The following is a 13291-nucleotide window of genomic DNA, read 5'->3' on the forward strand; positions in this document are numbered from 1 at the left end:
CTGACGAAAGGTGTTAAACAACTAAACGTAGTTGTATTATTGAGGGGCGCTAGCCCCTCCTATATACAGGTGTAATGTTTGTTTTAAAAACGCCATTGACTAAAGGGAAAATTACGTCATCTTGTCCCTAACACAAACATTAAATGCCATTAACAATAAAGAGAATTTAATGTTTGTTTTGTCACCGTTTGTTTTACATCACCATTACATCACCTAATCATAGCAACATGAGTTAGACTTTAATATATTAGCGCCCCTCACTTCACACAGTGTGATTTTTTAGACCACGTATTGCAAGACCTCAAGGTGAGTTATGTCATGTGTAGTCTACACAAACATGGTCTCATATTTTAGCAGGTCACTAATTTCACCGTAGCACCACCGTGCCTGGAGGACGGACGGACGGAGGAGACAGAAATGTGAGTATTGGGATTGTGGCTCTAGTGTCTCTCTCCACAAAGGGCCTCCTTGTTGGAATGGTACCCGTGGATTATTTGGAGGCACGTCATCCACAGTCCACAGGCGTACGTTCTTCTGACACCCTGCAGGTTGAAACTGGGCTTCGAGGCATGGCTGGATTTAAGAGTCTCAGATTTGTTTTTTTGCAGTTAAAACGGGGTGGGGGATTTTCCGCGGGTTAACCACTCAAACCCTTGACACGCTAGTAAACTGGAGAGGAGTTGCCTCTGTAAACATTTCTCAAGGTCTTCACGTGCTGGGAGTGTGATGGATAAACAACCTGAAAAATGCGTCTGTGACACATCAAACGATTCATTTGGTGATTCGTACGATGATGCTTTAATTTCTCTGTTAAAATAATCCAAAAACTATTACACCACGTTATCGTGGAGATGCTCATGTCATAAACAGCAGTTGAATTAATTGCAGCATTAATTGAACGAAATAAACACACCCGGTATGCACTGGGAGTGCCTTTAGCCTAAAATATCAGATCTACGACGCATCGCGATGTGAGTTTGTAGATCTGAAAATTTCGGCGAATAGGGATGCTAGGCAGGGCTCAATTGGTTAAGAGAGGAAACAGGGGGGGGGGGGGGGGGGGAGATTGGAGAGGAAAGGGGGGGCGGCGTTCACGGCGGCGTGTCCCACGCGGCATCCTCGCCAAAGCCTTCCCCCGTGGACGAGAGGGGCATGATCCCCCCTGCCCCTCCTCCTCCCCCCGTGCCGCTCGGCGTAAACGGGTCTGTGTCAGTGTCGGTCTCGCCCTCCGCCAGGTAGCTGGGGCGGCTACCGCCGCCCCCCCGGCCCCCCCTGTCCCGCGTCCAACTGCCCTCGTCCCGCGCCATGCCGCCGGATGGGCTCCCACCGCCGCCCCCCGCCCCCACCTCGTCCTCCCGATGTGACGACGAGATGCTGAAGCCACTCAGCGAGCGCTCAAGCTCCTCGTGGTTGACCGACAGCATGGAGAGGGGCGAGTCGCCCCCCCGTCCCCCCCCTGTGGTCCTTCCCACGCTCCCCTGGTCCCCCCAGGCTGTCTGGTAGTCCTGGACGGAGGTGATGGGCAGCACGGTGGGCCGCTCGCTGTAGCTGGGTGTGTCCAGCTGCCTTCGGTGGGGGTGCGGGTGTGGCGGTGGGAGGTGGTGGGGGTGGGGGTCCGGTGGCATGGAGGTTCGGTTCCCTACACCTCTGTCATCTGCGACCCCTCTGGCTCCAGCTCCGTAGTAAGGGTTTACCTTGCTGACAGGCACCTGGTGGTAATAATAATAATAATTAATAATAATACACATTACACTAGATTGTTTCTTGTATGAAACAAAATTAGTTACAAGATGTAGACGATTCACGTCATAAGTGCCCTAAACAAATGTTAAAGTCCATAGACTTGGCTGGCAAACGATGTACGTCAACATTTAAAATCCCATAGACTTAGCTGCCATATAGCGCCAAAGTCCTGACGTCACTCGCTCATCCCCTGGTTCCAAGGGGTTCGCAGATGTTTTTCTCTATGAGGAATAACATGAGGTGATCTTAAAATCGTATCATATAAGAATAGTGGTCAAAAAATAAATAAACTGTCTCGGTGATGTTGTCGCGGAGGTCTCTCTGTATCTTTTACGACAGTCAGTCACTCATATTTGATAGTCTGTTTCTAGCAATATCATTAGCATTTTCTCACAGTCAGTTGATTCTTCATATCCACAGTTAAACAGCCGGGATTATTTGTATATTTTTCAAACACAGTTCTTATATGAGGCGATCTAAAAATCCCCCTATGGGAATTATAATACAAAAAGAATGTACACAAACCTATATGATATACGCAATCGCTAAGTGGTTACCCAACCAAAACCTATTGTGTTGTCTGATGTGTTGTGTCGACATTGTACATCGAAAACAACTCTCAATGGACCAGCAATGCGTCCACTCAGTTGGCCCACTAGTTAGGGGACCAACTTAAGTCCCCTGAAGGATGAAGGATATAGGGATTTTAAGTGGTTAATTAATACAGTGGTCCAATGTTCTCCCCCCCCCTGCATTAGAACACCTCACTAATGGGCTCTATGCACACAGAATAACTCTTCCTACTTCCGAGCACCTTCCCTACTTCCTTTACAGTTGTTACCGATGATTCTAATTAAGGCTCTGTTCCATTTAGTGTACAGTGGTTATCAAACGTTTTAATTACAAGGACCTCCATAACTCGGAGAGTGTACAAATGGAACCTGATGGACCGGTAATGGGTCCATTTGGTTCCATTTGTGCACTTTCAGAGTTACAGATCCATACGGGGCCATTTGCAAACCAACAATAGCAGCACCCTGACTCTGTTTGACCAGAATGGAACAGAGCCTTCATTAGTACACTCATTAGTATCATTGGTAACACTTGTGAAGGAAGTAAGGTAGGGGCCCAAGTTCCTTCCATAGAGCCCATGTGTGCATAGAGCCCATTCAAGGCTTTATGGAGTGAGTAATTGATAGAATAATTTCAATAGATTGTAAATGTATTACAGATTTAATAAATTCCTGACGGCCTCTCTGTACTGGAGCATGGTGCTCTCGCTCTCTCCTCCGTTCTTCAGTCTGGTGACCGAGTCCCTGTACTCCTGCACCTCCGCTCGCCCCAGCACCTCATCTCTCGCCGCGTCTGTGCCTCCTTCTTCCTCCTGATCCACCACCTTCATGCAAACAAAGGTGTCCAAGATGTTCTTCTGGGATGGACTGCCCTCCCAGCAGTACTCCTCCATGTCTGCCACCGTCTTCTCGGCCTCCCACGCCTCCGTTTTCCAGGACTCGTGGTAGAGGACAGTCAGTAGGTACATGGCGTAGTCATAGTTCTGCTGCTTCAAAGGACAACTGTCAGTTGTGATGCTCAGGACATCAGTCGGTTTGCAATATCTGTCCCCAACCAGCTTAAGCATCTTCTTCCGTGCATGGTCGTCCAGATTCAAACTGGACAGCTTTACCTTCAGATGAACGACACGTGCAGATGGGTTTCTAAGCGAGGTCCCGGCAGGAACATAGTCTGTGCTCTGTACCTTGATGGGAAAGTGTTCATCACACTCAGCGTCAGACTCCAGCGCAGAGGGCCACTCTGTACAGAAGGGTTTCAGAGCGTCACAGTGTTTCTTAATGGCCGCTGGCGTCAAGTGCAAAAAGTTGGGAATCTTGATGAGCTCCAGATTTCCCTTCTTCTCTGGGGGGACGCCTCCCCTCATGGGCTTGCCCATCCGTACAGGTAAGGGTACTGATCCGGGTCTGAAGGGAGCCCAGGCCGGGTACACGGCAGTCCAGTCCTGATCCACTGCCATCTGCTCTGTCCTGGGTTCCCCTGGTTCTCTCCTGGGTGCCCGGGGTCCTCTGTTGCCTCTATCAGGAAACCCTTTGTTTGAATTAGGTCTGTTAGTAGACCGGGCTGTGGTGTATGTCACCCTGCCCAGTGGGCTGTGTGGTGTAAACGTAGGGCTCTTCATTCGTCCCAAGGACAGTAACACCTTGAATGTGTGAGTCATTGTACATCGAAAACAACTCTCAACAGACCTAGAGAGAAGCGTCCACCGCAATACACAGAGCTGGTGTGCAGGTGGCGGATACACATGATATAATGTATGGTGATGGTTGATGTGGAGTTCCTTATTATGATCTGTCTGAGTCTGATGTCATGCTGTCACAGTCAGTATGACACACAGCATATTTGGGTGTAGCTGCAGTGGGAAGTCTTATGTCTGAGTCATAGCAAACTCAATGTATGGCTATGTCTTAGTCATAGTGGCATGTGTCAGTCACAGTCACCATGCCACATGCCATACAGTATGTGGGTGTATCTGCAGCAGGGAACTCTATATGTTTGAGAGATAGTAAACTCTATATAATGGTTATGTCTGAGTCATTAAACTATATGGTTATGTCTGAGTCATAGTGAACTCTATATATGGTTATGTCTGAGTCATAGTGAACTCTATATATGGTTATGTCTGAGTCATGGTGAACTCTATATATGGTTATGTCTGAGTCATAGTAAACTCTATATATGGTTATGTCTGAGTCATAGTGAACTCTATATATGGTTATTTCTGAGTCATAGTGAACTCTATATATGGTTATGTCTGAGTCATAGTGAACTCTATATATGGTTATGTCTGAGTCATAGTGAACTCTATATATATTGTTATGTCTGAGTCATAGTGAACTCTATATATGGTTATGTCTGAGTCATAGTGAACTCTATATATGGTTATGTCTGAGTCATAGTGAACTCTATATATGGTTATGTCTGAGTCATAGTAAACTCTATATATGGTTATGTCTGAGTCATAGTGAACTCTATATATGGTTATGTCTGAGTCATAGTGAACTCTATATATGGTTATGTCTGAGTCATAGTAAACTCTATATATGGTCATGACTCTGAGTCATAGTAACAGTAGCCCCATGGGCGGTGGACATGTTGTGTGAGGACATTCTAACCTGGTAGAAAATGCTGTGTGGGGACATTCTAACCTGGTAAGACATGCTGTGTGGGGACATTCTAACCTGGTAGGACATGCTGTGTGGGGACATTCTAACCTGGTAGAACATGCTGTGTGGGGACATTCTAACCTGGTAGAACATGCTGTGTGGGGACATTCTAACCTGGTAGGACATGCTGTGTGGGGACATTCTAACCTGGTAGGACATGCTGTGTGGGGACATTCTAACCTGGTAGGACATGCTGTGTGGGGACATTCTAACCTGGTAGGACATGCTGTGTGGGGGACATTCTAACCTGGTAGGACATGTTGTGTGGGAACATCTCGGCGTAGTTGAGGAACACTCGTCTGAGCTCCCCGCCGGCGGGCGCCATGGGGTCGCAGGGTTCAAGGGTCATGTGGGCGGTGCCAGCGGAGTCGACCTGCAGGTGCTCGGTGTGCTGGATGTGCATGTCAACCAGGAAGTCCAACTTCTTCTCCATGTCTTCTACCTGCAGGCAGGGGGCAGCAGAGACAACATGGGGGTTAAGACCCATCCATACTAAAGCACTGGTTCTCATCCTGTGGGCAAAAGAACACTAATACATTGAATGATAATATAACATTAATATAAAAATATACAATGTTAAAAGCTTTTTTTCTTTAAAGCCTTGAAAAAGTATTTTTCATTGTGACGCCGATAAATAGGAATACTGTGTTTAGTTCTATTGATTCCAAGCCAGAACACAATCGATTACTGAAATAATGATGATCTGAAAATACCGAATGGGCCCACCCATGGGTCCCAAGTCCCGACCCACTGTTTGGGAAAATCATTTGATACCTTTTTTATATCTGGGACCCTGCCAAATCTATAGTGTTTACTGTTTATCTAACTCTGAGGTATCTTAAAAAAACACAACCTTTTTACGTTTGGAAATGTTGTGTTTTTTTCTAATATCAAATTGTTTTTTAAATGTTTACATGGTCATGTTTCACCTCTGTTCTCTGGACTGGTTGATAGACTTCCGAGCTCTGGTAGAGCAACCACACGAGCCTCAACAAGTGGTAACTGTATTGTTCCCAGGTGTAACAACTCATTCGGACAGTCTGCCTTCGAAGTAAAGGGAGCAAACCTATGGAACTCTTTGCCTACGGTTCTAAAACTAGAGACGGATGGTAACGTGTTCTACAGAGGACTCAAACTATGTGAACTGTGTTCACATGTATAGCTTGAGTTACTAGAGTGATTATGTTTACTTGTGTATTTGAGATTATGTAATGGGTACTGTAATTTTGCTGTAAATATCATTAGAATGTATAATTTTTTGTATTTGATTAAATTGTATTTTTTAGAAAAGTCTCATGTGGACAAGTGCTAACACACTGTAAATTATGCATCTACAATTTGTACAACTGTGCAATGAGCAATGCAATTGTTATGTCCATATCAAATAAATAAACATAAACATAAACATAAAGAGTGTACAAATGAAACGAAATGGACCCATAATATTACTGCCCAGCAGTTGCTTGTTCAATGACAGTCACAAACCTTGCTCTCCACTCGGACAAATCGTCCCATCATGCTTTGGTCTTCACTGTCTGGCATCGGGGCTTTGGCTAGATCAGACTCATTCCTGCAACACAACACTGTGGAGTTAGTACTATTTATTCATTCATTAATTCATACAATATGCCGATTGTATTGATTGATTGATTGATTGATTGATTGACTGATTGATTGACTGATTGATTGATCATACCTGGGGGACTGATTAGATGGATCGGTGAAAGGTGGTTTCTGTGTTTTCTTGTTTTTGGGGGTCAGAGGAGGCCCCGGGGCCAGGATCATATCTATTCTGCAAAGACACAAACATCAACATGTTAAGCTCTTTGTAGCAGAACTACAAGAGTGGTTCAGAAAGACTAGATATCTTCAGATGGGGGTCGGCAGACAAATACATATCAATTTGGGGGTCCTCGACAAGTATGAAACACTTACTGTACATTGATTTGTTGATGTGAAAAATAAACACACTTCTCAATTATCTGATTAATGGTGAAAGTAGCAGATGATAACTGATAACTGCTAAGAAGATGCTACCTGGTCTGGAGGTACTTGATTCGACAGAGCATGTCCAGGTGTCCAGCAGAGTACTGCTCGATGACGTCCTTGACGTCATAAGGCCTCAGCGTCTCCTTGAAACGCTTCTTATTCAGCAGGAACGTCATGATCCTGCAGGAGGACACAGAGGAACGTTCAGGACAGGAAGATTAAAACATTGGTCAGAGTATAGTTTTGCGTAGCCAGACAACTATTCCACAATCTCCAAATGTTATATAGTCTGGAACTACACCTCCCGAAGTCCCGAAATAAATTATTATATTAATCCTATTCGGCTATTCGGTATTCGATTTTCGGCCAACTGTTTCCTATATTCATTATCCGGTTTATCCAAGAATTTCCCATTCGGTGCATCCTAGTTTACACAAACACTTAAAGCTGGCCATTCATTGTCAATGGCATTCAATGTTTGTATAGGACAATGTTTGTGTTTACACAAACCCTCAAAGCTGGACATAGAAGGGGCTAGCGCCCCTCAAAAATGGCAAGTTTACCAGTTCACAACGCATTGTGATGCACCGTGTTGTAAGCTTGTAGATCAGCTATTTGTGCTACTTCCGTGGGATAGTCCCATGCAATGATGAAGGGCACGTATTTATGAAAAGTGACGTCAAAACCAAACCTCAATGGCCAACAAGATCACCGCTTTCTAACAGGATCAAGCTGGAGCTTCAAGCCCTTCTCTGTGGCTGTCAACACAGAGACACATGAGCTGAAGGCTTCATCCCACTAGACCAGCTGAAACGAAAGCCTACAGAGCTGCTGAGATCCCATTCAGACGCCTATTCAGAGCCCAGATAATGGCCCAGAAGGAAGCAACTCTTTCACAGGGTTGATCACTCATCTCCCAGGTCTTCACGCTGGATTAGGTTCCGCCTTCCTTTATGTCCTAGGTGTGGCCCTATAGCTTTGCTGTTCATCTGCTGGGGAGTCAGAGTCTGAGAACTGTGTTCTTGTTTGCATGCTTTTTTTTAGATTTAGATTTTTTTTCAGAATTGAAATATCAGCTGTGCTGTCTCTTTAGACGGCAATGGAGTTACCGGGGGTTGAAAACGTAACAAAGTAGTGAAAACCCCTTCCAACGTGTCGTGGCTTATCATGCCTATTACATTGGTACAGAGCCGTAAGTGATATTTGAGTTCCTAGGATGGACAAGCGCTCCCTCGTCCCGTTCATCCTAGGAATACAAAGTTAGTGAGCCCTGAAACCACGCTGCATTGGTGAATGTAAACAAACAGACATTTGATAGGAAGTAGAACGGAAGTGGTTCTACACATGACTTGTCTATCTGGCAGTGTGTCACCGCTACATAGCCACCTGGAATGCACACTGCAGCATTTCAATCACTGTTGCTGCACCCAGGGTCTGCGTCTAAACACAGAATAAAAAGTGAGAACGCATCAGGATCTTGCTGTTTTCTCTATACAATTTACAATTTACAATTTAGGCATTTAGCAGACGCTCTTAATCCAGAGCGACTTACATTAAGCAATAACAAAAGCATGGCATACATCACATATATAAAAAGTAGTTATCATGAATCATGCGTAAACTAAGAACGTAACAGTGGAGTATCTATGTTAACTATACATACTATACTATATAATATATTATACATGTGTACTAAAAAGTGCTATGACTACATAAAGTGCAATTCTAGAGCTGTCTACGTAACAAGCTATAAGTCTAGTTTAAAATACTATCTAAGTCTACATAATGTGCTATCTAAGGGGCTAGGCTAGGGCAAGTGCTACGGGCCATGGTGGAGTCTGAAGAGGTGGGTTTTCAGACTACGGCGGAAGATTGGGAGTGAGGCTGCAGTTCTGACTGTGATGGGAAGTGCATTCCATAGTTTTGGAGCCAGAAGGGAGAAGAGTTTGGGACGTGTGGAGCGTTGTCCCGGCGACCATTGTTGTCTAAACGTGGCCTTAGTTCTGTGATCCTCAACCTTTTGAATTTCAAGGACCCCAAGCTTATTATGCATTAGGCCATGGACACCAATTCACTAACATTTTTAAATTATTATTATACAGCAGGTTGTTTCGAGGAAGCAAGCTGATTGGTTGAAATGGGCATCTAGCCGTGCTTCAAACGAGCATGATGGAACACATAATCAAAACATATCAAAACAAACAACAACAAAATAAATATCAGCTGTGCTGAGTCTCGCTGATCTCCCAGAGCAGAGCCGACTGCGTTGCTAGGCTAACGATTTTTTTGGAAGATTTTTGGTCGTAGTGGCTACATCTGTCTTATGATTTTGAAATTGAGTTGACGTGTTATTTTAAGGATAACTGTTGTATAATTGCAATGTCACACCCAAGGGTCGTGCTTGCTGTCATTAATGGCACTTCTGCGCTGCTACAGGAAAGAGCCGATAGGCGAGTTCCGTAAGCAGGCATAAGTATTATCATGTGTGTGGGACCGCAATAGATATACACTGTAATTTATTTTACTGTGCAGATGGAACCAAAGGGTTCATTTGTACACTCTCAGAGATGTAGAGTCATTTGGACCCTTGGTGGTCCCCGTACCTGAAGTTGATAGCAAGTGGGACACTAACTTTCTGTCCACTTATTGATTTTGCAGTAATAATTTGCAACAACTACTAATTGGTTTGTTCCACAGATTGGCAGAATCTATGGCGGTGTTTTATTGATTTGCTGTTGGAAAAACAAAACAAATAGATGACAGTCACTGCTTCCTCTCCCCAAGAGCATGCTAGGACAAGTGTACATGGGGAGCAAGTGAACACAGCACTCTGTCGTCCCACAGCAAGAGCTACTGGTGAGGCAACCTTGTGGAAACTACATATCCCACAATTCCTCAGAAGCAGGTACAAGACAAACAAGCAAGACACGCCATCTATGATTGCGTGTGATGTAGGTGGCCGTCTCTTTGGGAGTCTAGACCTTTGAGTTGATTAATTCCAGTGGGAGAAGTGAATGTGAACACAGCTTCTGACCCATTCTTTAGCTGAAATAAATAGTGCACCCATGGACCCGTGAACCCACAAATCAGCGGAAAATCTACTTTGTTATCAACCTTTCTCTATCCCAGCAACACATCTCAATATCTACTGTAGCAGGACGTTTGTGAGATATAATGTCAGGAGGCGATGCTCTATCATCAGTCCTACAAGGTTATGTGACGAAAAAAAGGACATCTACAGTGCATGAAGGTATATGTTGCAAATTTGAGAGTTTACTAATTTGATTTGTAGCCTGTAATCCACACACACGTTACTTGAATTTGAAGTCTCTCTCACGCACGCACGCAAAATAAAATACAATAATAATTCAAATAAATAAACAAAGATACGAGAAATCTGTTGGAAAAAAATGTGTGTTCTCTAAAGTCTAGTCTAAACCCTTCCCTGGATTAGTTAAAGGTCTGGGGAGAGAGAGAGAGAAAAAGAAAAAAACATCTTACAGAAGATGTTCCAAGTACATGTCTTAATGCCAAAGGCTGCAGGGTTTTTGCAGCAGAAGGTCACCGGTTCAAGTCCCTGGTGTACCAACAGAGAAGATGTGGGCAGAGCCAGTGGATGAGCAATGTTCCCTGTTCATCCACCGCTCACAAACTACCCTCAAAGTGCCCTTGAGCAAAGTTTCCTTAATGTTTGTTGTTGTTCTTTTATACCTTCCCTCTCTGCTGAGGTGGTAGCCGTCTGTCTGTCTGTCTGTCTGTCTGTCTGTCTGTCTGTCTGTCTGTCTGTCTGTCTGTCTGTCTGTCTGTCTGTCCCATCTAAAACGCCTCCCCACCACGTTCAGTTCAACTTTGCAGTGTCCAAATGTAAATAAATTATTTGACACATACAGTATGTGGCGTGCTTTTGAGCACAAAGGGGAATTCATTATATTTTAATGATATTTTTAAATATATTTCCGTGCACGGAAGAGGCAAACAGATGGCAGGTTAGTTACAGACTCTACGTAGCATTGAAGGATTGTGGGAGAGTTGTGTGGCTTGACGGTAAACAGAGCAAAGCTGACTGACCTGACTGCTCTTATGACCAGCTTCAGGGTAGGAATCAACTGACCTGACTGCTCTTATGACCAGCTTCAGGGTAGGAATCACTGACCTGACTGCTCTTATGACCAGCTTCAGGGTGGTAAACAGAGCAAAGCTGACTGACCTGACTGCTCTTATGACCAGCTTCAGGGTAGGAATCAACTGACCTGACTGCTCTTATGACCAGCTTCAGGGTAGGAATCAACTGACCTGACTGCTCTTATGACCAGCTTCAGGGTAGGAATCACTGACCTGACTGCTCTTATGACCAGCTTCAGGGTAGGAATCATACCTGACTGCTCTTATGACCAGCTTCAGGGTAGGAATCATGTCCTCCATTAGAATGTCTGCTGGGAAACCCCTCTCCTCTAAGGCTGTGTCTTGAAGGCTTCCAGCATCTGTAGTAAATAAAGCAAATAAAGGTAAATAAAAACATATACTGTATAGAAAATAGACTACAAGCTATCTATCTACATCCCGTGGGTACCTTCAGAACTCTGGCGCAGAGTGTAGGCCTTCATGCGGAAGGCGGTTCTGAACCTCTCCCGGTTACTGAAGCCGGCGGGTTTGGAGTCCTTGGACGGACTCTCCTCTATGGCGTCGGTGCCGGCGGGCGGCTTTTTAGCCACGATGGATCCGGGCCGTGTGTTGGGAAAGCCTACTCGCTCGAGTAAACTTAGCTTTTGGCTAAAAGTCAAAAAAAAAAAAAAGAGGAGACAGGAAGTGACTGTAGTAGAACTACATGCATAGATACAGTACGCACATAGATACCATTGGCTACTGTTGTTCATTGGAGCAATCATCGCGGCCGCCATATTGGCAGAGACAATCCGTGCCTCCTAGTAGGCTATGCCCCATTGTATATGGAAGTAGGAGATCTCTCCACTATTAAAATCAGCAAAACTCATAAAGCATGTATGTCTACAGAAGCAGGATGCCTCTCCACTATTAAAATCATCATAACACAATGCATATATGTCTATTAAAGCAGGAGGCCACTGAATTCTCACCCAAATTCCAAGCATTTTGGTTTTAAATACCAGACATGTAATGTTTTGCTATAAAGGATAGTATAATTTTCACGTTACCATATTTGAAGACATTTTGTTTATTTGAATGTTGTTAAACCCGAAATGAAGAAACTGAGAAAAGCCATATGCCAACGTATTTGCACTTTGTAATAAATAATAATAATGTATAAATGTATAATTATGTATAAATAAATACAGTATTTTCTTAATTTTCAGGTTATACTTTGTGTAAAAACTACAGTATTTATGGTAGACATTTTGAGACCAAACTCAGTCATCCCTGTTGTCTCAGCCTACTTTAAGAGAGAGAGAGAGAGAGAGAGAGAGAGAGAGAGAGAGAGAGAGAGAGAGAGAGAGAGAGAGAGAGAGATAAGGGGGGGGGGGGGGGTCTCATTTTGTCCAATGGCTGACAGTTTGGCCGCCAAAAAGACAGGTGGGGAGAAGAGGAGACGAGACGAGAGAGCACTCTGGGTAAAATAAAACTCCTGTGTGTGCCTTGGAAGAGACAGAGAGGAGAGGAGAGGAGAGGAGAGGAGAGGAGAGGAGAGGAGAGGAGAGGAGAGGAGAGGAGAGGAGAGGAGAGGAGAGGAGAAGGGTAACCAGAGACGACAGCAACCCAGAGGAGACCTCAGTAACGTGGGTCGGCCTTGCTGCCCGAGCTCCCACCGCGGAGCACACAATGCTCCTGTATGCAGGCAGCCAGGAGAGCCCGGCCCGGCAGATTACAGCGCTGAGAGCTGCAGATAATAGACGGGGCTTAAAGAGGCTCTCGCTGCCTCTGACTGCTCCTCAGACGCGGCCACAAAAGGAGAGGAAAATTGGACGTGATTATCACACGGTCTCACTCAAACGAGGCAACACAACAGAAAGTGTGGGGGGGGGGGGGAGCAGGCTTAAACCCCACTCCCCCAAGACTCTCTCTGAGTGGAGGCTTCCCAAGATGCGCATGCACATATATTATATATTTATAATATATTTGTCGGCACAAAGTATAAATAAAGTATAACTCCAACTCTTTTCTTCTTTTACTAAAAAACGTTTCTCTTCACAATGTCTATTTCTCAACTACTTTTGGGGACCTGGCCCTCACAAGTAATACAAACACGCACGCACGCATGCACGCACGCACGCACGCACCCCGGATGATGACATTATTGAGCCATCTGGCTATAGCTCCAGCATTGGACATCATAGGAGGACATGCATACG

General features: G+C 44.7%; 2 protein-coding genes across 2 annotated transcripts in view; both read right to left on the reverse strand.

Moving 5' to 3' along the window:
* Positions 1 to 1091: 1091 nt before the first annotated feature.
* The window catches only part of kcnq3 (potassium voltage-gated channel, KQT-like subfamily, member 3), a gene marked incomplete at its 3' end in the record, with an annotated part of 172173 nt that continues 159973 nt past the window's right edge, over positions 1092 to 13291 (reverse strand). Inside the window, exons 13-19 of the mRNA XM_079529280.1 lie at positions 11539 to 11738; positions 11344 to 11449; positions 7017 to 7148; positions 6676 to 6771; positions 6465 to 6549; positions 5227 to 5421; positions 1092 to 1709 (exon numbers count right to left, since the gene is read on the reverse strand). Of these exons, the coding sequence (XP_079385406.1) occupies positions 1092 to 1709; positions 5227 to 5421; positions 6465 to 6549; positions 6676 to 6771; positions 7017 to 7148; positions 11344 to 11449; positions 11539 to 11738 (1432 nt within the window). The remainder of the gene's footprint in view (positions 1710 to 5226; positions 5422 to 6464; positions 6550 to 6675; positions 6772 to 7016; positions 7149 to 11343; positions 11450 to 11538; positions 11739 to 13291) is intronic.
* On the reverse strand, positions 2969 to 3965 carry LOC306943736 (small ribosomal subunit protein mS35-like; the record flags this gene model as incomplete). Its single annotated transcript, XM_079530268.1, has 2 exons — positions 3500 to 3965; positions 2969 to 3427 (listed from the first exon to the last, which is right to left on the reverse strand). The coding sequence occupies exons 1-2, from the start codon at positions 3932 to 3934 to the stop codon at positions 2969 to 2971; spliced, it is 894 nt and encodes a 297-aa protein (XP_079386394.1). The 5' UTR covers positions 3935 to 3965.

This window comes from Electrona antarctica, assembly GCF_951216825.1.
Source record: "Electrona antarctica genome assembly, chromosome: 19".
NCBI classification, from domain to species: domain Eukaryota; kingdom Metazoa; phylum Chordata; class Actinopteri; order Myctophiformes; family Myctophidae; genus Electrona; species Electrona antarctica.